The sequence below is a fragment of the Grammomys surdaster genome, unplaced genomic scaffold (genome assembly GCF_004785775.1).
Source record: "Grammomys surdaster isolate TR1022 unplaced genomic scaffold, NIH_TR_1.0 182, whole genome shotgun sequence".
NCBI lineage: Eukaryota > Metazoa > Chordata > Mammalia > Rodentia > Muridae > Grammomys > Grammomys surdaster.
The window spans coordinates 174,072-201,939 of NW_021604627.1; the positions used below are offsets into that span (position 1 = coordinate 174,072).

The window sequence follows — 27,868 nt, forward strand, 5'->3', positions numbered from 1 at the left end:
TGTCTTTTCTTCAGTACTTATACATCTTTCAGAATACATGATCACATGTTACAAAGTTTATCACAGGTTCACACCAAAACTCAAATCATAAATTGAAATAGAAGTTTACAACAGAGAATGTTTACATGCATATCCATTAGGAGTAATTATCTGGCTAAACATCTATCACCTGTCTAGCTCCACAGGTTCACTGAAGATTTAGTGTCCTGTCCAGCAGGACATTGAACAGGGCTCCGGGGAGATCACCTGAAAGAGAAGATGGGGGAAACAGGTGAACACAAGGAACACAGCTTGTCTATAGGCTGATCAAACCGTAATTTTTACTTTTTTGCACACAGGTTATATACACAAAAAAGGCAGGATGTGGGGAAGGGGATGACACAGGAGCGTAGATGTTCAGGGGGAGTACAGATCTCTTCCAGGACAGAGTGTCAGCTGGGTGAAGGTTCAGGGGACAGACCACTATGACTCCACCTATGATTCACTTGTCTTTAAGTTGGTACTATCCTTCAAGGTCACCTATCTACAAGGCCTTATGACTAGCCAGGCTTGGCAGCCTTCCATCAAAGCTGCTGTTTACAATAACTCCCAGCTATCTGTTTCATTGTTTTTCCACAGAGACCCAAGAGTTGATGCTAGCAGGCATGCATGTCAGTCCTATTGCTGATTTTTGGTGTATGACTGATTTTAGGCCTTCAGTGTATAAGCAGGGCTGCCCCTGACAGTTTAGAACTGTAACTAAGAAATTAGTGAAGTTTTGTATAGATAAACCAAAGCAATATTTTAGCTTCTGTCCTAGCACATATAATAAATCCTTAGTTCCCTTTTAGTGACCTTTGGTTAATTGTTTTACAACCTCTTGGAATGTGTTCTTGAGTAGGAGAAAGTCTGGTTACTGTCTAAGAGCAATTAACACTCTTAGATAACGCTTGGGAGACTGGCAGTTCTCATTGCAGCCTTGACTATCAGAAAAGGACCTAATAGCAGTCCCACTATAAAAGAGCTTAATAATCATTGATATAATTTTAAGAATTCTTATAGGATCATCATTAAGACTTAAGAAGTCATCTATACAGCATCACCACAAGACAGTACATCTTTGTGGATCTGCAGAGATCTGCTCCAAAGGGGTGTGCTATTGCTTAGTGATTGTTACATATGTTTAATAACAATAATAGGAAAAGCATATTAATAGCAAGAATCTTTCCTAAAATAAGTTCCTCACAGCATTGCTGAATAAGGACTCACTTGTCGCAGATTATATAATAATCCAAGGCAAGCTATTTCAGGATGATCATCTGCTAATTATTAGCTTGTCCCATTATGGCTCCTGACAATATGCCATTTTAAATGTTGATATTATTAATCCATTTCAAGTACAACTTAGTAAACGACATAGATTCTCACTGCCATTGTTATTAGTTAATAATGTTCTCGAGGTTTGAAAAGTGTGTAAGATAAAATAGAAATGTTTTTATAAGTATTAAATTTTACACAAAATATGGAATAATACTTGTGTGCTTAGAAACCCCTGGATAATTTAGTAATGAAATCCACTAGAATTGACAATAGAATCTACTTACTGAATTGTTTCCCAATGGCTATCTCAGCCTGCTCTCTTATACACAACAGGCCCAAGAGTAGCACTGCCCTCAGTGAATTGGGCCCTTCCACATTAATGTAAATCAAGGAAATGCCCCACAGGCCAATCTGATAGGGACATTCTCCCATCTGATTCTCTTTACCCAGATAATCCTAGCGTGTGTCAAGTTGCCAGAGAAATAACCAGAAAAAAATGGGCATTACAAAGGAAATAACACTGAAAATGAAATTGCAGCTTGTCTCTCTAGATTGTGATTTTTAAAGTAATTAATTTATTACTTTTTTACATCCTAAATACTGCCCTGCCCCAGTAACCCTTTCAGAGAGTCCCTTCCCCCAGGGCTCCCCTCCTCCTCTGAGAGGGTGTGACATGCCTGGGTATCCCCTACCCTGGAACATCAAGTCTGGAGGGTTAGGTGCATACTCTCCCATTGAGGCCAGACAAAGCCCTATTGTGCCAGTTGTTGGGGGGATCCACATGGAGACTGAGCTGCGTGTCTGCTACTTACGTACCAGGGGCCCATGTGTGCTCTTTGGTTGGTGGCTCAGTCTCTGAGAAATCCCAAGGTTCCAGGTTAGTTGACTCTGTTGGTCTTCCTGTAGAGTTCCTATCCCCTTCAGGGCCTTCAATCCTTCCTCCAATTCTTCCATAGGGGTCCCTGAACATATTCTAGTGTTTAGCTGTGGGTATCTTTATCTGTTTGAGTCAGCTGCTGGATGGAGCCTCTCAGGTGACAGTTATGCTAAGCTCTTGTCTGCAAGCATAATATCATTAATAGTGTCAGGGATTGGTGCTTGCCCATGGGATGGGTCTCAAGTTGGGCCAGTTATTGGTTGGCCATTCCCTCAGTCTCTGCTCCATTTTTGTCTCTGCATTTCTTTTAAACAGGACAAATTTTAGATCAGAAATTTTGTGGGTGGATTTATCCCTCTAATGAGAGTCCTGCCTGACTCTAGGAGATAGCTATATCAGTTCCCACATCCCCACTAGTATACATCTTGCCTAAGGTTACCAGCATCGACTACTGGAGCTTCCCAGATCCCAGGTCTCTGACACTAGATTCTACACCCCCCAACCTCCCCACCCCTGGCAGCTGCAGATTTCCATTCATTCTCTTGGCCTTCTGGCCCTCTCTCCTGTTTCTCTCCACACTTGATCCTGAACCCCTATTCCCCTCCCCCTCCCCTCTTCCACTCAGGTCCCTTCTACCATCTGCCTCCTATGACTGTTTTATTCCCTCTTCTAAGTGAGATTTAAGCATCCTCACATGGGCCTTCCTTCTTGTTTAGCTTCTTTGGGTCTGTGGGATATCACAGATATCCTGTACTTTATGACTAATATCCACTTATCAATAAGTACACACTATGCATGTCCTTTGGGGTCTGGATTACCTCACTCAGAATGATATTTTCTAGTTCCATCAATTTGCCTGCAAAATTCACAATATCCTTGTTTTAATAGCTGAAGAGTATTCTATCATGTAGATGTACTACTACATTTCTATATCTATTCTTTGGTTGAGGGACATCTAGGTTGTTCCTAGTTTCTGGCTATTGCAAATAAAGCTTCTGTGAACATAGTGGAGCAGGTTCTATGGATTCAATACCAACTAAGATATTTTGTAGAAATGAACATGAGAATTTGAAATTCATATGAACACACCAGGAGCCCAGAACAAAAATTACTCTTGTGTGTAAAAGACTCAGGCTGAATGATTAGTATGACGATTCACTATATTAATCTTTCTATTTTCTTGAATGCATGGACACATTTCTAAACACACACCATGTAATGTGGATGCTTGAAATTTTTCATAATCTATTTTTACAAGAAAGTAAAGCATCATGAAGTCTAGAAGGTTGTGTTGTAACTGCTGCACAATTGCACAGTCAAAATAGGAAGGATAAGAAAACACTAGTTGATACAAAAGTAAGGATGTTTTGCCATACTTCAAAGAAATATCTAGTTTGAAAATATTCAAGATGAGAAATAAATAATAATCACCCTTAGGAACATTAAAGTCAAAGAATATCAAATACAAGGGAAATTTCTTTAAAATTTATAGAAATAAATTTTATTTTATACAAGTAAACAAGAGTCAAATTAATAGCCGTTTTTTATGATGATACCGAGTTCAAGATGAAAAAAGTAATATTTTGGAAGTATTGAAAGAAAACAATTTTAAACTTAGAACTTTAAAAAAACCCTATTTAAAGATAACATGGCCTCTAAGACTTACCAAACAAAAGCCCAGGCTAAACACAGTTTGAGGTCAAATATACTTATAAAAAGAAAGAAATCTTGGAATGGTTACAAAACATTTTAAAAACAAATGTTATTATATAAATTGGTAAAGCTGTACTAATGGAGCTAAGATCAAAGAAGCAAGAAAATTTTAAAAAAGTATACATATACACATTAAATAAGTCTTTAAATTCTCTTTTTGAAAAAGCATACCATTGAAGGTCACTGATCTTATAGAAATGATGTTAAGTATCAAAAAAGTAAGTTAAAAATAATTCACGAATTTTCATGATAAAAAAATACTACTAATCAATTATTCACATAAGGAAGAAATGATAACAAAGAGGTGGTGGTAGAGAGAGACTGGAGCGGTGGGGAGAGTTTGTGTGAGGGAAAGTGTGTAGGGAGAGGTGAGTTTTATCTAAAACTACCTTAAGAGTACTGTTCAAATTGGATCACTTTAGAGACCAGGGAGGTAGGAATTAAACCCATGTCTACCACCCCAAGTTTTATGTTCTTTCCACCAAGCAAACATTACTAGGGAAAAGATTACTGACAATGCCCTGACCCTGTCTACTCCTTTGATTTGGTTATTAAGATGAACAAAAGCCTAAACCTGAGAGTTGATTTCTCTGGTTTTCCTTGGTTTTCTGAGTATCTGAGAAACAAATCTCTTTTTTTTCTCATGGAAAAAAAAGCTTCCTATGATAGAAATAAACTAAGGCATTATCTTTTCCATTCTTTCCTAGAACTCCTTAGAAGACACTGAAGACGGTGTTGACTTAGTGTCCTCCAGGTTTTCTGCAAATACCCAGAGTCTGGCAAGTGGCCTGTCAACTGTAAGCACTCTCACAGAATCTTTCTTTCTCTTGTTCATTCCCAGTGTCTTTTCAAAAGAGATGGTAAGGTGTGATCCTATGCCCAGTCTATTGTAGGTTCCTGCTTGCCTGTGCCCTCCCACCAACTTACACTCTGATTCCTGAATCCTTCCTTCTTATCCATGATCTTCACACAGCTTTAGAACTCACTTCATTCCCATTTTATAAAGAACTGGATAAGAGAAGCTTGAAGACTCTAAGCACAAAGAATTAAATGGTGAAGGAGATAGCAAAGCTAATTACCATGATATGATCATTGACAGTTCCATGAGCCATTTGGTACTCCTTTAAACATACTTGATTGTTTCATAAATACCTCAAGAAATTCTTAAATTTCTTCATTTTCTAATTTAATGCCCAGTCATCTCAAGTCTACAGATTATTCCAGTTCTATTGATGAGTTTCCCTCCTACCATTCTTTTAGCACCCCAACTGCTCTCTACACTACTGTCAACCACATTACTGCAACACATCCCTATTCTGCTTTCTTTCATACTCAAAAAACAAAACAAACAAACAAGCAAGCAAACAAGCAAACAAATAAACAAAAACCTCTCCAGAGCTTCCCACTGTCGACAGGGAAAATTCTGCTCATACCTTGAACTGAAGATCTCCCTTGAGAGGTCTCCCTTTAGCAATCCACGTGTCATTGTATCTACCTTTCAAACTGTGCATTTCTTTTCTTCTCTGATTTCTATGCTCTAATACGCTTTTTCTTTTGGTCATTGGATGGCATCCTTAAAGAACTCTCAAGCAGGATCTGATAGGAAGAGGAGCTACCTAAATGTGCCTGATGCCGATTCAGACACTGTGAGTTTTCACCTTTGTCATTTCTTCCCTCTTCCCAACCATATTGCACAAGTTCCATGGTTTAGGAAATACGGTTGGATGAGAAGATCCATCTGTTTCCTGACTTGTACATAGCCAGATACTCCCTTTGGAAAGGATTCATGAGCTAACATGTCTGCAGGATTCCAGTTTATTAAATATAATGATCTGGGTGCTAGGCAAAAGACATGTCCTTAAGTCACAAGCATGTCTTTCTAAAGAAAAAGGAGTTGTTAGTAGTAAAATTGTCATAATTATTTTAAATCCTCCCAAGTCTCAGATTTTGTAACTTCTTACATTTTCTTCTAATCATAGGGACCCCGCATCCCTCTTTGATCATGTAGCTACAGAGGGATGGGGTGTATTGAGAACGTCATTTGTAGTAGGAGGCAGTAAGCTGTGATCTATAGGACATTTCACTGGAAACCCAGAACTTTCCCCCATGACTTGCTATTGCTAATAGATTAATGAACCAGAGTTTTTCCTTGTGTAATATGGCTGAGAGTAATTCATGGCACTCTTAAGACTTGAAGCATGGCATGGTTCATGGATCAACACTACTGTAAAACCTTGGACCCCAAATTTTCTCAATTTATAGAGTTCCTAGCATTTCAGCTATTTTCTCATGTGACTCCTAGGTTAAAAGTAAGGACTATTTTCCCCAAAACTTAATAATCTCTTTGGAACTTAACTATTTGAAAACAATAATTCAGGTAAACATTCTATTCTGTTCTTAAATTGTTCTGTTACTTACCACTAATATGATCAGTATAATTTCTGAGTACTATATAGCGTGTCAGATCTTAGAATCTCAACAGCTACTACCATGTTCACTTGCCATTCAACATTAATATTTTGTTTCTGACTTTTTGGCTTGGTTCATTGTATTTGCGACAGCTCATTGTGTTTAAGAACACTCAACAACCTTCTGGCTCTGTCTCCTAAGTTCTGAGATGATGTACATGTACCACCACTGGAATATATATATGAGGTCTTGTTTTAGATTGAAGAAATTGTCGAAAGCTCAGCATATCACAAATAGGAATTCATTGAAAAAATAATATTAATAATGACACTACAAACTGCTAGTGAGTACCTTGCCTCCTCTGTATAGTTCTGATGGATGCTGTTTTTCCCTTTCAAATCTTCGATGATATGCCCATAAATTTACAGTGGTACTCTGGAATACAAACACACATAATTTGGTTCCTTAAGACCTAGCTGTCTGTCAAAAAATTAAAATGTCAGATTATCCCAGACTTAATCTTCATTTAAAAATGATCCTCAGGTAATTTATTATATAGCTTAAACTTAAAATTCATGTTGCATTATTTTAAGAATAGGAAAAACAAATTCAGTTACTTATTGGCTCTCTAAGAAATAGCTTTGTGTAATTTTAGAATTCTTGGATTATTCTTACTTTTGACTTCAACTTAAAAGAGATTATGAGCTAAGACAGATTCATCCTGTTCCTTGAAGAACACTGAATTTGAAATACAAAAGCCTTTGTAAAACAATAACAATAAAATCCATTCATAAATAGGTAGACAGACACATAGCAAGATAAATAGAAAGATACATAGATACATTTATATGCCCTCACATGATTTATATATTCATATATCCAGATATGATATATGACAGATAGATGTTCCATATATAACTTTCATGCCTACATACCTATCTTTTAAACACATTCCAGCTCTCAGCATTTTGTACTGCTATGGTCCCTGCTTGTCAGTGATGAAAAAGAGGTTATGAAACTACTGTAACATTCACAAATGTTACTGCTCTTTTGTGTCTATCATGTTACTGAGGTAGAGTCTTTGTTTCTAGCACCGAGTAATAATGCTATAATGATTTAAAATATGCATCTCATGTCACAAATATCTTGGCAAAAATCTTTATTCATCCTTATAGAATTTTTATGTTTTTTATTAACTGAGGTACTTTAATTTTTGGTGCTATGTTTTGCTCATTACTATTCCATGGACTACCAAAGCTATGGGTCATGGACTATCTATGTAGCCATGCAGCTAGTAAGCTTGCCTTTGTGAGTATAGAACGTCCTGGCATACCTTTGTTAAGGATGCAGCTGTGGTTCTCCCAGGAGTGATGGCACACACCATGTGAGTGTAGAGAAAGACACTTTAAGATTTCTGTTAACTCATAATAAGGAATAAGCTCTTCTTTTTCCTGATCATTAAATTCTAGATATTTAAATAGATTGCACCTGAGTCTCATAGCAAAAAGCAGATAGTGACAGGGATGAAAAAACAAGATTATATTAGAAATCACTAAATGACTCCATAGTTACATAGAGCAGCAATTGGAAGTGATTAACGTGGGTGGATTCTGTGACTAGAGCCTTAGAATAGCACTGGGCCACTTCTGTCATTTTTTTTTTCAGACTAGCCTTAACAGCATGATGAGTGTTTACAGTGAAACAGGAGACTATGGCAACGTGAAAGTCACCGGTGAGATTCTCCTCCACATCAGCTACTGCTACAAAACTGGTGGGCTATACATCTTTGTCAAGAACTGCAGAAACCTGGCCATAGGAGATGAAAAGAAACAAAGGACAGATGCGTAAGCACATAGGATGCTCCTCTTCTGTCTCTAGCACTGCCTTCTCTGTCTGCATGTGTATTTACTTTTCAGAAAAGGTTAAAATGTCCCTTCAATTAAAAACACTTTTGAAGTATGTAGATGATGTTTGTATCCTTGGTTACTTGATTTGAAAGAAGCCATGTTATGATTCAGGAGAGAGGCCACTTGTGGTGGATGCAAGCTGACATATACACCAGGATGTCTTAAGAGTATCATGCTGATTATTTAAAATTTTTTGCATGCAATATATTTTAATTACATTCTTTACCCTCCTGAACCTCCCAGATCCCTCCTGTGAACTTCATGTTCTTTCTCTCAGAAAAAAAAGCACACACACACACACATACACACACGGAGTTGGTCAACTACTACTGAGCATGAGACCTCCCTTGGAATATACTTGGTTATACCTAGTGTCACTCCACTGAAGAAAGTCATTTTCTCTCTCCCAGAATCTATCAGTTATGAAGAGCTTCTCAGTTAGTGGTGTGACTATTTTGTTCACTTCCTATTGTCTAGATTTTAAAAAGTGACAAATATAATTATTTTGGCCAGCATGGAAAAGAACTGTCTAAAATCCTAACACATGTGCTTCAGAACTCTGGTATAATATGTTTCACTCTTGTACATATCTCTGTCTACTCTGATGTCCCTGTCCCAAGAGGCTTCTAAAAGTGCTATCTAGCACAAGCCAAGGTATTGGGTTGAACTGTAAAATTGTCATTTTTCCATTTCTTCCTTTTAACTGTTCCCTCTCATTCATTCACTCCAGTGGTCTATGCCCTGACATCAGAAGATAGGACTAGTAGTGAAGAGACATATATTCCCAGAAAAGGTTGTGAGACTACTGATGTTAGCAGATTTCATTTATGCAGTAGTACAATACGACAACTCCTTGTGTACGATTCATGGGTTAGGTATTGTTGCTATCTCACTTTTTACACTCAAGGAAACAAATACAGTGTAAAACCCCAAGAATATCAAAAGGAATGATGCATGGGTGGTCCCACATAACTTTGCTTGATGCCAAAGCTTGTTTTCTACCAATATTCATCACTGTTCCTTATAGAAAGCCCAGAGTTATACTTATGATATCCTATTGTACAAACTAAAGTCTCTTCATTCCCATCTCTTTTATCCACTTACCCATTCCCTTTTCTGACTGAAATCCTGGAATATTTCTAACAAGGTATACTTTCAAATGATGGTTTTTATCCTTTGTTATTTACAGTTATGTCAAGTCATACCTTCTTCCGGATAAGTCCAGAAACAATAAACGTAAGACCAAAATCAGGACAGGTACCAATCCAGAATTCAATGAAACATTAAAGGTAAATAAATACTAACATAGGAACATGTTAATTAGAACTTCATTGATTTAGAATTAACTACAGGCAAGAAGGTTGGGACAGAAATATTGTTAAGAGTTCAAGGCTAGCCTGAGATAGCATAGTAACATGCAAGCAAGCCTGGCATATAAAAGGAGACCAGCTCAGACTAAGACCATCCCTTGTATCAAAATACAAACAAGCCAAAAAGAAAAGAATAACTAAGCATACCATTTTAAAACTTATGTGTATTTTAGAAAACTAGAATTTGAATGGTATTAGATTTCCTAGAAGTTTTTGGAAAAGAAAAACAAAGTAAACTACTCATGCTTGGTTTACTCTCTGCTGTGGCTGTGGTTAAACCTTAAGTTGAAATGATCCATTAAAATTACAAATTAAATCTAGGCTGGTATATCTTGTAACAAAATAAGTTACACATTCGAGAAATCTGCTTTCCTGTTGTCTTAAAGGGGCGTTGTCACTTCATATGTATTTATTGCACTAGTAGGGGTTATTCACTGTTTCTCCTCAGGATCTCCGAGATTGGCTAAATATAGGTGTGTGGTCAATGAACAACACTAGCAATATAAGGTCATATTTGAGAAGCCTCAGAAAATGCCTAGGTTAAACATGAATCAGACCTCAGGTTCTAAATTCTAAAGAAATTCTTATTTCTTATGGGTAGCCATAAACAACCTCTTCTCTCACTCTGAATCCATCTTGTCTGGTAAGGCAGACAAAGGAAGGATAAAATGTGTTGCTAATCATGGGAAAATGTATGGACTTATGTCCAGAATAAAGGATTCAGTCTATCACAGCATGGGTTAGATATGGAAGAAACATAGTAGTCTACATGCATTAGTAGAAACATACGGAAGCAGGGGCCAATATTAAAACAGATCAAATGAAAATGAACAAACACAGTCTGAATGTGAATCCAGTGATCGTAATAGGATAGCAAAGATGAGCCCAAGCAGAATATATAAACACTATGACAGAGAAATTCAGGGAGCAAAGCATCAAAGTCAATCTGCTAGTAACAGATGGGACAGGAATACACACCAAGCCAAGCTCAGAAATCAGTCTGAAGTATGATCCAGATGGATATATAGAAAAACAGATGAGAGGCTGTGTGGTCATGTCCCTGGTTAACATTCTTCTGGGGGAAAAAAAGCAAACCCATAATACTTACTTTCTGCCCAACCTGTGTACTTATTTTTAACTTTTGCAATTACACTGGGCTTTATGTAGCTTAGGCTACAAATTTCTCATGTCAATACTTTTCCAGATTTAAGGATTTTCATTATGAATAAGTAAGTTGGAGTATTGTTATATTAAACCTGGAGATACAAGGTAGACATGAGAAAAACAAAACTGATCAGGTAAAATTGGAAAAAGACTTTTTCATCACCTAACACTTTCATATTGTCTCTGACATTTGTTGACTCCTCCAATAAATTATGTAAATAAATAGAAATAATAATATATAATATATAAATATATTTATATATATATATATTTTAACTAGGTATAACCTAAAATGTGGGGTTTTTGGCAGCATAACTCCAATTATAGGAAAATAGAAAGGCTTTTTATTCCTATTGTTGATGCCTATGGTCTGAAAATTAGTGAAGCAAATTTCATCCTGCTCTATAATTAGATAGACCTCTCCTTGCAGAGTGTGATGTTTTCAATCTTATATGTAGTATACAATCAGCCACACCCAGCTGGAAACAAGGACTCTTCAGCTCTCAGTCTGGCACTATGATCGGTTTGGACGCAACAGTTTCCTTGGAGAGGTGGAGATTGCTTTTGACTCATGGAACTTTGAAAATCCATGTGATGAGTGGTTTGTGCTTCAGCCTAAGGTAGGAAATACTTCCACATATACAATTAGACAAATTTAAGGCAAACTAATATTCCAGGCCTGAAGAAACTAAAGGCTTCTAAATTTCGAGTAGTAACCTGCAAAGATTATTAAATTTTTGATAGATATAATATAAATCTATTATTTTAGAAGCTCTTCATAGATATATGTTGTATACTATAAGAAGACATGTAATTATAAATGAGTGAGTTTTACTACTGAAATCTGTTTATCCATTGAAGATTTTTATGGATTGCTAAAAAGACCATGCTATATGATTCCATTAGAACAAGAAAGTCTTTGTTTTTACGCCATCAGAAACAAATTTATAGAACATGACCAATCTCAAAATATTATTTCTCTTTCTCATTCTTTACAGTTTACAGGATAAACAGGAATAGTTTCCTTGGCTCACATGAGAAAGTGATCACTATCTAAAGTATTTTTACTTTGGGGATTCATAAAATTCCAATATAGTCTAGCATCTTCAAATCTAGAACAACAATGGCTTAGATTTGTTACAAGCAACTAGATTTTCTTCATATTTACAGTGAGTTTCTAAGTGAAAATGAAAAAGTTACATTTGTGCTGCTTGTGATTATTCCTCATATGCAGTAACAGAAAGAAAGAAAGAAAGGAAGGAAGGAAGGAAGGAAGGAAGGAAGGAAGGAAGGAAGGAAGGAAGGAAAAACAGAAGGAAGGAAGAAAAAGAATATTTAGTAAAAACCAAACTGAAATTAGTATTGGTTTTCTCATAGCTTCAAAATGCCTATGTGGTTTTGGGAAAGTTATTTCCTAAACCCTTGTATTCTAATTTGTAACATAGCTACTAGTATGATAGCTGTTGCTACAGCTCTGAGACCTGAAGTATCTGAAGTGCTTTTCCCTCTCAGAGAGCTGACATTATGTTTGAATAAGCATTTTCTGTAAGTCTGTCAGCATTCTATTAGGCATATTGGAAGCTGGCAATAAAAAGCATGGGAGTACTTGCATTGATTAGTAGCTTGGTCCAGATTGGCACATCTTAACTAGACCTTGGAGTCCATTGACTTTCCACTCTTCTTTGGCTTCAATTTCAGGATTCACATACTGCTGACCTCCTTATCTAGCTCTACACATACTGAACCTCTACCCTATTAGCTATAAGTAGGTGATAGCTCTCTACTCTGTATATACAATCCAGAAAAAGAGAACTTTTTTTTTTCCTACTTCCAATAGTTAAAACAATACCTTTGGCCTGTCTGGATCTTTTAACTCTAATTATATTATCTTTTGCCCTAATGACTCACTGGTTAGGTAACATGTATTGATTAGAACAAAAACATTTACAACATATTCTGGTCTTAATGGTAAGTTTGCCACAAAAGAAATCAGACCCAATAATTGCACTAATGGAAAAGTAAACAATACTAGAGAGAATACTCAAATGAAGTTCCTCATATCAACATCAGTGTCAGCAGTCATACCACACACATTCAACGGTCACAATGGCCTTGATATCCAAATGATTGTGGATACACAAATCAGAGCATTCTCAATTTGATGACATATGAAGTTTTTAATGCAAATGAAGGCTTGTATTTGGACCAATCACACCATACACATTAAGCCTTGATAAGCAAAAGATTGTCTGTGTATGCACCAATCAGAGCATTATTTATTGGACCACATACAGAAGTCAACATACAATACAAATTAATGCTTGTAATTAGACCAATCATTAAGCCTTTATATTCAAATGATTATCTGTGTAGGTACCAATCAGAGCATTCTTTATGTGACCACATACAAAAGTAAACATTCAATGCAAATGACTGCTTCTATCTGGACCAATCACAACACTCATATTAAACCAGTCACAGTAGCTGTCCTATGCAAATGAAGGTCTGTGTATGCACCAATCAGAGCATTCTACATTTGATCACATAGAGAAATAATCAATGCAAATGAAGGCTTATATTAGGACCAGTCACACACACAAATTGAACCACCGTCTATAACCTTGATATGCAAATGAATGTGCATATGCAACAATCAGAGCATCTCTATTTGTTCACATACAGAAGTATACATTCAATGCAAATGAAGGCTTGTATTTGGACCAATGACACCACACACATATTTAATGACTCATAATATTCTTGCTATGCAAATGAAGACCTGTGTATACACCAATCAATACATTCTCAATTTGATCACATAGAGAAGCATTCAATGCAAATGAAGGCTTGTATTTTGACCAATGTCACCACACATATTTAGAGTCACAAGGACCTTGCTATGAAAAATCAATATCTGTGTATGCACAAATCAGACAATTGTTTATTTAGTTACTTACAAAAGTAAATATTCATTGCAAATGAAGGCCTGTAACTGGAACAATCATACCACTAGCTTTAAATGGGTCACAATGGTCTTGCTATGCAAATGAAGGTCTGTGTATGGACCAATCCAAGGATTCTCCATTTGGTCACATACTGAAGTAAGCATTCAATGCATATTAAGGCTTCTATTAGGACCAATTATACCACACACATTAAGCCAGTCACAATGGCCTTATTATGCAAATGAAGGTCTGTATATGCACCAGTCACATTATTTTCCATTTGATCACATACAGAAATAAGCATTAATGGCAAATGAAAGCTTGAACTTGGACCAATCACACAACACACATTAAGACAGTCACAATGGCCTTACTATGTAAATGAAGGTCGTGTATGTACCAATCACAGCATTCTCCATTTGATTCCATACAGAAGTAAACATTCAATGCAAATGAAGGCTTGCATTTGGACCAATGACTCTACACATATTCAGACAGTCACAAAGACCTTGTTATGTAAATCAAGGTCTGAGTATGCACAAGTCAGACAATTGTTTATTTAGCTACTTACAGAAGTAACAATTCAATGCTGATGAAGGCTTTCGTTTTGTCCAGTGACACCACAGAAATTCAGAGAGTCACAATGACTTGGTATGCAGATTAAGGTCTGTATATGAACCAATCAGAACATTCTCCATCTGATCTCATAGAGTAATATCTGTTTAATGCAAATGAAGGCTTGCATTTGGACCAATCCCACCACTCATAATAAACCTCTTACATTGGCCTTGCTATGTAAATGAAGGTCTGTGTATGCACCAATCAGATTAATCTCCATTTATCCCTTACAGAATTAAGCATTCAATGCAAATGAAGGCTTGCATTTGGACCAATGACACCACACATATTCAGAGTCTCAAAGACCTTGCTATGCAAATCAAGGTCTGTGTATGCACAAATCAGATCATTGTTTATTTAGTCATTTACAGAAGTAATGAAGGCTTGTGTTTGGTCCAGTGATACCACACACATTAAGAGTCACCATGACTTGGTTTGCAAATGAAGCTCTGTGTATACACCAACCAAAGCATTATCCATTTGCTCCCATACAGAAGTAAGAATTCGATGCAAATGAAGGCTTATATTTGCACCAATCACAGCATTCACATTTAAACAGTCACAATAACCTTGCTATGCAAATGAAGGTCTGTGTGCATTCTCCATTTCATCACATAAAGTAGAGAGAATTCAATACAAATGAAATCTTGTATTTTGACCAATCTCACCACTCACATTTAATCACTCACAATGGCCTTGCTATGCAAATGAAAGTATGTATATGCACCAGTCTCAACATTGTCAATGTGATCACATATAGAAGCATTCAATGCAAATGAAGGCTTGTATTTGGAGTAATCACATCACGCACATTAAACCTGTTGCAATGACCTTGATATGCAAATGATTGTCTGGTTATGCAGGAATCAGAGCATTCTCAATTTGATCACATATAGCTGTAAACATTCAATGCAAATGAAAGCTTATATTTGGACCAATGGTCTCTATAGGCACCATTCAGAACATTCTTCAATTGATCACTGTCAGAAGTAAGTATTCATTGCAAATGAAGTCTTGTATGTGGACCATTCACAGCACTCCATTTTAAATTAGCCACAATATAACTACTATACAATTTTTCTTTAGGTTTTTTGAGACAGGCTTTCTTTGTGTAGCCCTGGCTGTCCTGGAACTCACTCTGTAGACCAGGCTGGTCTTGAACTTAGAAATCCACCTGCCTCTGCCTCCCAAATGCTGGGATTAAAGGCATGTGCCACCACTGCCCGGCCTACTACTATATAATTCAAGAAATATCATTGCACCAATCAAAAATTCTCCATTTGTTCACTGACAGAATTAAGGATGCATTGCAAATGAAAATTTGTATTTTGACCAAGCACAGCACTCACATTAAACCAGAAACCATATTACTATGCAAATAAAGAACTGTGTATACACCAATCATTGTCAGAAGTTAGCATTCAATGCAAATGAAGGCTTGTATTTGGATAAAGCACAGCCATACATAATATTCAAATTTTTTTATTACAGGTTGTAATGTATGACATAATTTATCTGCTTTGGCTTTTCTTTCATATACTTTCGAGTTCATATCACCTTGCCAAAACAATAGTACATAAAATCTGTACCACTGAACTTTCCCTTTATACTTCCAAAATTTTTCAATTGTTGTCTTATCATTTGATGGTATTACTCTTAAATTTATAATCTATTTTGCTTTTTTTATATATTGCATATGATGCTTATATAGGATGAGTATTTAGTTTTATTCTTCTGTCTTTAAAGATCCAATCTTTCAAACAATATTATTAGAAGATATTGTCCTTTGTCAATGTTTGGTTTTGGTACCTGTCTTAGTCACTGTTCTATTGCAGTGAAGAAACACCATGACCAAGGCAACTCTTGTAGCTGAAAACATTATAGTTGAGGGCTTGCTTACAGTTTCAGAGGTTTAGTCTTTTATCATTATGGCAGGGAACATTGAAATACACAGGTAGACATGATGATGGAGAAGTATTTGAGCACCCCATTCTAGTCTGCAGAAAAAGGCATGGTTGGGAGACAGACTGAGCCTGGAGTGGGCACTTGAATCCTCAAAGCCAATGTCACTTCCAACATGGTCACACAACAACAAGGTCACACCTCCTAATCTCTTCACAAATAGTGTCACTCCCTGGTAATTAACCATGCAAATATATGAGCCAATGGGCTATTCTTTTCATTACTGTTATTAGTATTTTATCATACATTACATCCTGGCCTCAGTTTCCCCTCCTTTTACTCCTCTCAGTTTCTCTCCCACCTCTCTTCTCCCCTAGACCCATTCCTCCTCCCTTTTTTTGTCAATAACACGTAGAAGGCTTCCCAGGGATATCAACTGAACATGCATAACAAGTTACAATATGACTAGGCACAAACTCTGATACCCAAGCTAGATAAAGCAACTTAGCAGGAGGAAAATGGTTCCAAGATCAGGCAAAAGGGTCAGAGTGTTATCGTCTCACAGTCACAGCATTAGGAGTTCCACATAAACACAAAGTCACACAAAAATACATATATACAGAGGATCTAGGTTAGTTCCATACAGTCCTCATGTTTGTAGCTTCAGTCTCTATGAAGCCTTATGAGCCCTTCATACTTGATTCTGTGTTCTGTGCTTTCCATGATGTCTTGGAACTCACTGGCTCCTACAGTCATTCCTCCTCCTCTTCTGCAGGGTTCTTCTGGCTCCACCTAGTGCTTGGCCATGGGTCTCTGCAGCTGCTCCCATCACTTATGGATGATGCCTCTCTGATGACAATTGGGCTAGACACTGATCTATGATAGGAGAATATCATTAGAAATCATTTCAATGACTGCTTTTTCTAAGTAGCAATATTTTAATTAAAATAAGCAGATACATTTTTCTGATGGTTTAAAACCTTGACTATACATTTTATGTATAAAAATTGTTCTTTTTTGTTTTCAAGTTCAAATTATACTTACATAATTTCAGTTTTGGACTCTAATGATTATAAATTTTATTTACAACTAGTATAGAGGGATTTGTATTTTAAAAGTCTGCTCTAGCATAATATTACTATAATGGATAATCAATATTTTACCTTTTCCAGTATTGGTTCTTATTTTTAAGATATCACATGTTTTACATTTACCTATAATACTCAAACTTTGTGATAAATTAGAATCACTAAGAGGGATTTATTTTTTATTTACTTTACATCCAAATCAGCCTCCCTGTTCCCCACTCATACAATCCATCCCCATATTCCCTCATCCCCTTCTCCTCTGAGAGGGTACCCCCCCAGGAATCCCCCACCCTGGCACATCAAGTATCTACAGAACTAGGCACATCCTCTCCCACTGTCCCAGACAAGGCAGCCCAGTAGGGGAACCTATTTCTCAGACAGACAACAGCTTTAGGGACAGCCTGTACCCCAATTGCTGGGACGCCCACATGGATACTGATCTGTATATCTGCTACATATATGTGGGGGCCTAGGTCAAGCCCATTTAAGCTCTTTGTTTGTTCAGTCAGTTAGTGCCCCCATGTGCCCAGGTTAGTTGACTCTATTAATTGTCCTATGAGATTTTATCCCCTTCAGTGCCCTCAATTCTTTCCCCAACTCTTCTATAAGAGTCCTAAGAGTCCTCCAGCTCTACCCATTGTTCGCCGATGGCTCCAAGCTTCAATAAGCGGTTGATTAGATCCTTTCAGAGGACAGTTATGATAGTCTCCTGTTTGCAAGCATAACAGAGTATCATTAATAGTGTCAGAGATTGGTACTTGCCCATGGGATGGATTTCAAGTTAGGCTGGCTGTTGGTTGAACATTACCTCAGTTTCTTATTCATCTTTCTCCCTGCTTTTCTTGTAGACAAGATAAATTTTGGGTCAAAAATTTAATGGGTGTGTTGCTGTACTGGGGTTCCTGTATAAACGATGATGTGATTGGTGATAACATGGTCCTTCTTTTGGATAGGAGGACCTCCACTGGGGTCCCTACCTGGCCAGAGGAAGTGGCCTCTTTAGATAGGCTATCTCCCCTTAAATGAGTCTCAGCTTAAGTTGTCCCCATTAACTATTCAGAGACTCCCCCATCCCAGATCTCTGGCACATCCTCAATTTCCCCCTGATTCCACAACCCCACCCAGCTCCAAGCCCTCTGACCCTCTATCATGTCTCTCCTCAGACCTGATCCTGAATCTCCCCATTCCTCTCCCCACATCTTCTTACTATGCAAATAAAAGACTATGTGTGCACCAATCAGAGCACTGTCCAATTAATCACTGTAAAAAGTAAGCATTCTATGCAAACAAAGGCTTATATTGGACCAATCATAACACTGACTTTTAAATAACTCATAAGAGCCCTACACTGAAAATAAAGCACTGTTTTTGTACCATCACAGCATTCTCCATTTTATCATTGTCTGATATATGCACTGTATGCAAATGAAGGCTTCTGTTTGGACCAATCACACTACTCGAGTTTTTATTAATCACAAAATGCCTCCTATGCAAATGAAGGACCATGTTATCACAAATCACAGCATTCTTTATACAGCATTCTTTATATATTCTTTTTCACATGAAGGTTTGTGCTTGGACAGATCCAAAGAGCGTTTCCTAGCAGTTAAAACCAAGCTTCTTATGTAAATGAAGTCTTACATTTAAACCAATCAATGTACTTATTTTTAGCCAAGTAAAAATAGTCTTACTATGCAAATGAAGACTGTGTTTGCACTAATCACAGAATTTTTGATTTTATCATTGTCAGACACAATTATTTTATGCAAACGAAGGCTTACATTTGAACCAATCATAGCATTTATGTTTAAACCACTCATAAATGCAGTACTATGTAAATGAAGGAAAGTGCTTGCACCAATCACAGCATTCTCTTTTTTATTACTATCTGAAATAAGTGTTTTATGCAAATAAAGGCTTATATTTAAACCAATCATAGTCCTCACTTTTAAACCACACATAAGAGCCCTACTTTGGCAAAAAAGGATTGTGTTTGCCCAAATCATACTATTCTCATTTTTATTACTATTTGAAGTGTGTATTTTATGCAAAGGAAGGCTTGTGTTTAGACTAATCATAAAACGCCTTCTACACAAATGAATGACAGATTTTCAGTAATCACAATGGCATTTATTTTTACAAATGATAGAGGCATCTTATTCAAATGAAGGTTTGTCTTGCAACCAATTGAACAAGTGTTTAAAACCTTGCCTGTTGTGCAATTTAAGGTTTATGTTTAAACCAATCAAATCATTTATTTTAGACTTACTATGCAAATGAAGGACTGTGTTTTCACCAATCAGAGCATTCTCCTTTTAGTGTCAGAAGTAAGCATATTATGCAAAAGGAGGCTTGTATATGGACCAATCACACTATTCACTTTTAATTCAGTCATGTTAGACTTATTATGCAAATGAAGGACTATATATGCACTAACAAAATTGTTTACTTTTACTGATTACATGGGTGTCTTATTTAAATGAATGTTTGTGTTTAGACCAATCCAAAGAATGCTTTGTACCAGTTAAAATGCAAATGAAGGTTTATATCTAAACCAATTAACACAGTTACTTAAAGCCAAGTCACAATAGCCTTACAATGCAAATGAAGGACTGTGTATGCACCAGTCATAGTATTCTCCATTTAATCATTGTCAAAAGTAAGCATTGTATTTAAATGAAGGGTTGTATTTGGGCCAATCATGGCCACATAAACCAGAAACAACTTTGCATTCAAATATTTGTTCCCCTAAAGTATTTAACCTGATTTCTACTGTGACAGCTGTCTTTGTGCACAAATCAAAATACGTAATATTGAGTTATATATTTATTGGTTTATATACTTGCCACCACTAGTGTACTTGGCATTAAAAACCTTAGAGAGTTCTACAACTCACTTTTGGTGAGCACGGCTTTGTCAGAGGAAAATACATTTTCTTTGTAGAGGTGATTCTGCTCATTAATCTAGTGAATTTGAAATATGGGTAGTTTAACACAGCTTCCAAACTCCATTTAAGCAAGGTCCATGTCTAATACATCCCTGAAGTCTTATAAAAGTGGCCTGTGAAAAAAGTAAGCGTTTTGGATGTGATAACAGGATTAGTTAAAACTGAGTTAAATTCTACTATGTTTTTTTGAGCAGAAATTGTCTGAATAATGAAAATGATGACATGGTTATACCCCAATATATATGTTCATACTTCAAAATGACCCTACACTTTAACTATGTTTCATATATTATTATATTACAAAATGCACTGGTTATTTTTTTGTCAACAAGTTGGGATCATCTGAAAAGAGAGAATTTTCTTGAATAATGATTTATGTGGGTGGAGAACACATGACAAACAGTTCCACCCCTAGACAGGCAGTCCTAAGTTGTTCTTTTAACAAGATGATATGCAGTATTCTAACTTCCTTTTTACTTATCTCTTCTTGGCAAGGTGGCGTTGGCTCCTGATATTAACCTTCAATACAAAGGAGAGCTAACTGTTGTTTTGCGTTATATTCCTCCAGAGGAGAACCCTATATTCCCAGTAGGACAACCTCAAGGTAGGGTAAAAATCAATAGCCTTGATCAGTAACATTCTGTTTCTACAACTGTGTAAGTTTAGGGTTACTTTCCCAGTATAACAATGAAATAGGGTTGGAATAACTGTCTTTTGAGAGTTGAGAAGAATATACTATAATGTATGTGGACAAGAGGAATACATGACAAAAATTCATACTTAGAAACCAACCCTGATGGGGAGAGACTCTTTTCTCATCAGTTCAAAAGATACATAATCTTTCCCAAAATAAGAAAGATCTCATGTGAGGGAAGAGGTTTCTAGGAAGCTGCTCTATGGACTCATTCATAGATACTTAGAGAGTCTAAAGAAAAGAAAAATATCTGGGATAAAACACAAAAAACAAAGGGAAAATCCAGATGAAACCAATTTGAAATTTTTCCTGTTTTTTTTCCTCCTTCCATTAACATCTTAGGCAGCCTCCTTTATCTTGCTATTCATGGTCACTCTCCTCAGTGTTTCCCTGTGAAACTCTCATGAGTTTTCTTATGTCAAAAGAGTGGTGTCTGTAGTTCTTTGTGTCAGGTTAAGGTCTTATGGTATTTGCCCCATTCACTTTGACAATGCCAAGAGGTCAGCCCTGAAAACAGGCAAGTAACATTATTCAGACTGATCAGGTTATAGAAAGGAATATATGTATGTGTGTATACACACATGCATGTAATAACACTCTATGAAAAAAGGCCATGAATTTGAAAGAGAGCAAGAAGGGATGTATGGGAGAGTTTGGATGGATGAAAGGGCAGGATAAAATCATATAATTTTAGAAATAAAAGAAAAATATTAAAAATAATGTTGTGAGGATTAAATTGGTTCATATATGTAAGGTATTTCAAAGAGGTGGCAGTCACATAGTGGTTACTGCTCATGTTGAACCTATTACATCAGAATAAGTATGGGAAGTGAAAAAAGTTTTCTCCAAACCATAGAATTTAACTAAATCTAGAGCTGACCCTGCCAGAAGCTGACAATTTATAAAATGGGAGTTACAGACTATTCTATTTGTAAGTTAGTTTAATATATCAAAGTCATAGAAATGTCTCTCTTGTGTCTGGTTTTCACCATATCTCTTTCTTAGTAAAAATAAGATGGTGGAACAGGAAAAATCTTTTCCATTCTATTCCTTTAGAAGCTTTACAGGGCTGTGGTTACACTTTTTAAAAAGAAAATAAATAAAAATTAAAGAGAGGCAATGACTTTAGAGCTAAATATGTTATGGGGGTAATGGAAAGAACTGGAGAAAGGGAATAGGGGTGGATATAACCAAGAAGTAGTGTATACATATATGAAATTTTCAAACACTAAAATTTTATTTAATTATTTATTTTATTTAAATTTTAATTAATTTAAATTAAATCTAAATTAAAAATAAAAATGTATTTCTTTGTTTGAATTTATTTATGTCTTTTTTTTTCAGTATAGACAAAAATGAAAGAGCTATGCAGAAGAAGTCTATTAGGATAGAAACTTTCATAAATATTTATATATTTATTTATATTATATATTATTTATACATAACAAAAAAGGTTGACTGTCAGAAAAGAAAGTAATTATTTGTAGATGCCCTCTGCAAATTGTGAAGTAGAATCTCTAATCTCCTCCACCTCCTCTCTCATGGTTCCTGTAGGAAAGAAGATCTTTAAAAAGGGAAAGAAGAAAGAGTCATCTGCCATTTCTGGGGGAATACTTGAAGTGTTCATCAAAGAAGCAAAGAATCTGACAGCAGTAAAATCAGGAGGCACTTCTGACAGCTTCGTCAAGGGGTAATTTTGCTTTAGCTCATCTCAGATGACACTTACTGCTGTTGAGGGGAACTATGAGCCATTAGACAATGGTAGTTGTGAGAGGCCCACGTTTTGTTTATTGAATGTACTTTGGAAGAGCTACCCTTAAGTCCTTGCTCTTACATCTAAAGCAATGTCAGTATGGATGGGAGTTTGTGTTCCACGTTTTGCTGTGCTTCCAGCACATGTTTTGAGATCTCATCTCTCTGAAGTTTGGAAGACTTTCCCAGGAGACTCGTTTCTCAGAAAAAAAAAAAAGCATGATTTTCTATGTATAATTAGACTTTTATTATTGCTCTGTTGTCATTTGGTACAACAAAAAAAATATTAAATACTTGCTGGTTTGCTCTCATGGGGAACATTGTAAAATGCAGAAAAATTTCAGCATCTGCCCTAAGAGTGTGTGTGAAGGAGTTTGTGTATATATATAATATATACAAGGACTACCTGGTATATATTATATATTGCATATTATATATACCTAATTAGATTATATGTGTATATTATATATTTGTTACCATATACAGTAAATGACAATTTCTTGAGAGAATATCATCCTTTAAATGGATAGTCTTGCTCATTCTCGGCAATCCAAAATAGCAAATCTCCCTTGTTTCTGACTACTGGACTCCCTTGTTTCTTCTCATGCAATTAGAGGAACCTGGGCTAAAAGCATACGTTTTCATTCATTCAAGCAATATGGTCTGCTTGTGAATTGAAATATTTGAAGCTTAAGAAAGACATCCAGGCACACATAATTGCAAGTAAAGGGACATGGGCTTGCCACCAAACCTAATGGACCAAATTTGATAACTAGAAACCACCTGGTAAAAAACAAGATCTGACTCTTGTAGGTTGTCCTCTGGCCTCTGCACACATGCCATGGCATTGCCCCCTTCCACCCCTGCACACATACATAGAATAAAAAATAAATACTAAAATGTTTTTAAATGTATTTTGTCTGATATATAAACAGTGACTAAAGATAATTTATCTAAGACAGGTATGGAAACGTCCTGATTATCAGGGACAAAAGTGGGCTTTTTTTCAAATTTTAGTTCATTTTTTACTTATTCATGTTACATCACTGCCCCCTCCCAGTTATTCCCTCCCACAACCCTTCCCCCATCTCCCTTCCTCTTCTCTTCTGAGTGACTGGGGGCCTCCTGGGTATCCCCCCACCCTGGTACTTCAAGTCTCTTTGAGGTTAGATGCTTCCTCTCTTACTGAGACTAGACAAGGCAGGCCAGCTAGAAGAACATATCCTATGTGAGATGCTCCACCCAGCAGCTGAGTCAGACTGATGCAGACAACCATAGCCAAGTAATGGATGGAGCTTGGGGACTCTTATGGAAGAATAGGAGGAAAGACTGTGGCCCCAAAGGGGATAGGAACTCCACAGGAAGACCAACAGAGTCAACCAACCTGGGCCCTTGGGGCTCTCACAGATTTAACCACCAACAAAAAGAGCATATAAGGGCTGGACTTAGGCCTCCCCAAAATATGTAGCAGGAGTGCAGCTTGGTCTTCAAGTAGGTTCTGAACAACTGGAGTGGGATCTATCTCAAAATGTGGTTTTGTTTTGTTTGGTTTGGTTTGGTTTTTATGTGATCTTCCCTATGGATCAGGATAGCTAACTATGCAAAGTTTAGCTGTCCCATGCAAATCTTGGCTAGAAGGAAGCCTCCCATAACTTTTCATAGAGCTACTTCTAGTATTCCATTGGCCAGAGCCTAGTTCTGTGGCTCTGTGAGTTGCCAAGAGAGAGTAAGGGAATATGGCATGCTCAAATTTGAAACCAAGGATTTTAAATGATGGAAATAAAAAAAATGTATTAAAATTAACTATAATATGGTAACAATAAAAACTGGGAATTTTAAAGAGAGAATAAATATAGAATGGAGATTGAGAGATAATATTGTTCACTGGTTAATTTATTTTTTTTTTCTTTTGGGCAGTAGTTCTGGAATTAAACCAAGGGCCTTCCTTGATAAGCACTCTGTCATTGCCCTACTTACTAGAGTTGATTGATATAGTAAATGGAATGCCACATGACACAGTTACCTTTTTTATTCTGGGTCATTTACTTGTATCTTTTGTAATTGTCTCCATATACACACCCATTTTCTTTCCTAAACCATGTTTCCTGAAGGCACAAAGAAGTTTGTGACTTAGAGTTTGAACACAATAGAGGGGACCTAGGATACAGGTAGTTAGTCTACCTAAGAGCTTGCAGGAAACACCAGTGAAAGACTGTAGACCATGAAGCAAAAGAGAGAGGGAAGTGCATTAAAAAGATCTGTTAATGGGAAGGGTATTATTGTAGGCTATTAGGGTTCAATTCCACTGGGGTAGCAACAAGAACTCTATATAATGGTCCTTAGGAGTATCCCTCAAAGAACTGGGGAACTCACCAACCCTTTTGCAAAACCCACTGATTGAGAATTGACCTTTGAGTATTTAGTGTTCAGTAACTTTTAGGTGCTCTGAACATAAGGGAGCAAACTCACACAGTACCAGGTAACCTAATAATCCAGCATTTGAGGCAAAAAGCTGAAAACGGGCCAACACTATCTACTGTGGTTGCAAATAAGCTAACAGATGACTCAGAAGATACAAAGTGAAGCTTTCAATAGTGGCTACCACTGGGGGTCTTTTCTTTACCAGATGGAGAACCAAATATTAGAAAGGGCTTGGAAAGACAGAAACTGTATTCAGAAATGAAAGGAGAGCAGTTTACTATTGTGGCACTAGTTATCTTTCCAAATACAATAGTATTTAAGTTTATAAAAACCAGGAAGAGGATATCAAGTATGCATATTACATTCACACACAGTTCCAAAGAATTGTGAGAAATTCAAATGACAGCTCAAAGGTAGCAAATTGTTTTTCTTACTTTCTCATTGACTGTCTCCTTCTACAGCTACCTGCTTCCTGATGATAACAAAGCCACCAAGCACAAAACTGCAGTTGTAAAAAAGAATGTCAATCCTCAATGGAACCATACATTCATATTCAGTGGCCTGTATCCTCAGGATATAAAGAATGTTTGCTTAGAACTCACCATCTGGGACAAGGAGGCCTTTTCCAGCAACATCTTTCTAGGAGGTGTTCGTTTAAATTCTGGAAGTGGTAAGGACCTGCGTGAGCTGGAGCTGGTGTATGTCTAGGAGTGAGAAATGATGTGGTTACTACTGGTGTGAATGTGTGGTAGATTGTCATGTAGTTTGAGCTACAAGTAACTCCTGAAGTAATCACGGATGTGTTTCTATGGTAACCTTGTAGCCTTAGGCTTTAAGTTGAAGAAGTTTTGTATTTTAGATTTGGTCCCTTCATAGAAAAATCTTCAATACATTCGTGTAAGTACATTTTTGGTTCTCACCTCAGGTTTTGCTCAGGTAAAAATCTCCAAGACAGCAGAGACTTTGATAAGAGAGGAGGGACTCCTAAGACCACTATTACTACAACTTCTCTTCACTGTGTCTCGTACTTCAACTCAACTATGATCAAGTTGAATGGAAACTGATTTTTTTTCTACAAACAAAACCTAATGCTATTGATATGAGCAAGGTGTCTTAGCTTGCTTGCTTTTGCTTTAATGAAGACAATGACCAAAAACAACTTGGGGAGGAAAGGGTTTATTTTACCTCACAAATTACAGACCTAGAAATCGAGGCAGAAACTGAAGGCAGAAACCCAGAGGCAAAAACTGAAGCAGAATGATGGGGGTTGGGGGGATGCTGTTTACTTGCTTGTTCAGTTTGTTTCATATATAACACAGGACTGTCTATAAACTTCCCAGGGGCCAATCAGATCAGTGTATTTTTTCAATTACCCAAAAGTGTGTCACACAATGGAAACCCGTAACTCAAAATACAACAGGGTACGAACTGGGTGGGGAGACATATTGCAATGGTCAAATGCTTTAGCACTAAGTGCACATGCAGTCACCTCAAATCACTTTGTCTCATATCTCAGGCCAGCCATAGACCATGGCATCCTTTGAGCTGAGAAAGACTCCATCTATATGAAAGAATTTTTTACTCATTAAGAAAAGCAGGGATACATATGTCAGTAAAATCATAATCTTCAGAGTCAGAGAAGTAGTTGTGGTAGAAATAGAGATCCTTATATCTGAATTCACATTAACTTGGTTTAGATTAACCAGTTCTCTGCCAAGCTATCAAGGTAGGGTAGAAATGAGATATCAAGAGACATTCTAATGTCTCTGCACAACCTAAGCAGAAGGAAATCATGGGGGGTGGGCTTCAAAACACTGAATCATTTCAGCACCTCACTATATATGGGAACTGAGAAGAGGTCAAGAGGATTTCTACTTAAAACTTCCCTTTAGAGATTGTTACTTACCTTCTAGAAGGTCCACTCCCTTGTGTGAAATGTTGTCCTTTCCTTTTCCTTCTTCAGGTATGAGCCATGGGAAGACTGTGGACTGGATGGACTCTCGTGGGGAAGAACAACAGCTTTGGCAAAAGATGGCTGACAACCCTGGAACATCTGTAGAGGGAGTTCTCATGCTACGTTCCAGCATGGCGAAATGTAGGTTCTGAGGGGACCAGTTCTCCAAAAACTACAGCTCTGGTTGCCAGCTATTTCTTCTCAGTGAAAAGACTGGGACTTTGAATTCACCGAAGAGTATTAGGCCATAATGGGAAACACATCAGTGTTGTGAATATTTAGGATATTGCTGATTGTTAAAAAGTATCCTTTTATATGTTCTCCTACTCAGGCATCCCTTATTAGACAATAGGAAGTGTACCACACCATCTTTCCAACAATCAAACTGTGCAAATGCTCATAGGCTTTATATTGTTAGAAATGTTACAAGCTTATTACTTTTACTTTACTTATTACTTTTTCCAACTGAGTTACTTTATTGAGTTTATTGAGTTTGAGACGAGAAGGGAGTGTGAAGAAGGTAGATTGCTTGAAGAATAACATATACTGGACTTCTTTTTCTTATTTTAGGATGACCTGGGGATGGTTTGCAGGATAGAATAGAATGCTGTTTTAGTGGCAAGCTTCAGGATGGACATGGGAATGTTTCAGGATATACTGGGGGGACTTTGGCAATTACAGAATTTATCATGAACTCCAGCCTCTTTTTCAAGGTAAAGATAGCTAAATTATTACATGTGATCTCTCTCTCTCTCTCTCTCTCTCTCTCTCTCTCTCTCTCTCTCCCTCCCTCCCTCCCTCCCTCCCA

The 27,868-nt window shown here is 36.9% G+C and overlaps 1 protein-coding gene across 2 annotated transcripts in view; it reads left to right on the plus strand.

The window, feature by feature from the left end:
* Sytl5 (synaptotagmin like 5) overlaps positions 1-27,837 on the plus strand; it is a 79,151-nt gene extending 51,314 nt beyond the window's left edge. The window contains exons 9-17 of one of the 2 annotated variants that reach the window (XM_028767828.1): positions 4,597-4,686; positions 5,470-5,535; positions 7,964-8,142; positions 9,395-9,494; positions 11,198-11,359; positions 20,735-20,843; positions 22,488-22,623; positions 25,568-25,776; positions 27,070-27,837. In XM_028767828.1, coding sequence (XP_028623661.1) covers positions 4,597-4,686; positions 5,470-5,535; positions 7,964-8,142; positions 9,395-9,494; positions 11,198-11,359; positions 20,735-20,843; positions 22,488-22,623; positions 25,568-25,776; positions 27,070-27,212 — 1,194 coding nt within the window. In that variant the 3' untranslated portion in view covers positions 27,213-27,837. The remainder of the gene's footprint in view (positions 1-4,596; positions 4,687-5,469; positions 5,536-7,963; positions 8,143-9,394; positions 9,495-11,197; positions 11,360-20,734; positions 20,844-22,487; positions 22,624-25,567; positions 25,777-27,069) is intronic. The other variant, XM_028767829.1, reaches the window with a different exon arrangement.
* The last annotated feature ends 31 nt before the right edge of the window (positions 27,838-27,868 follow it).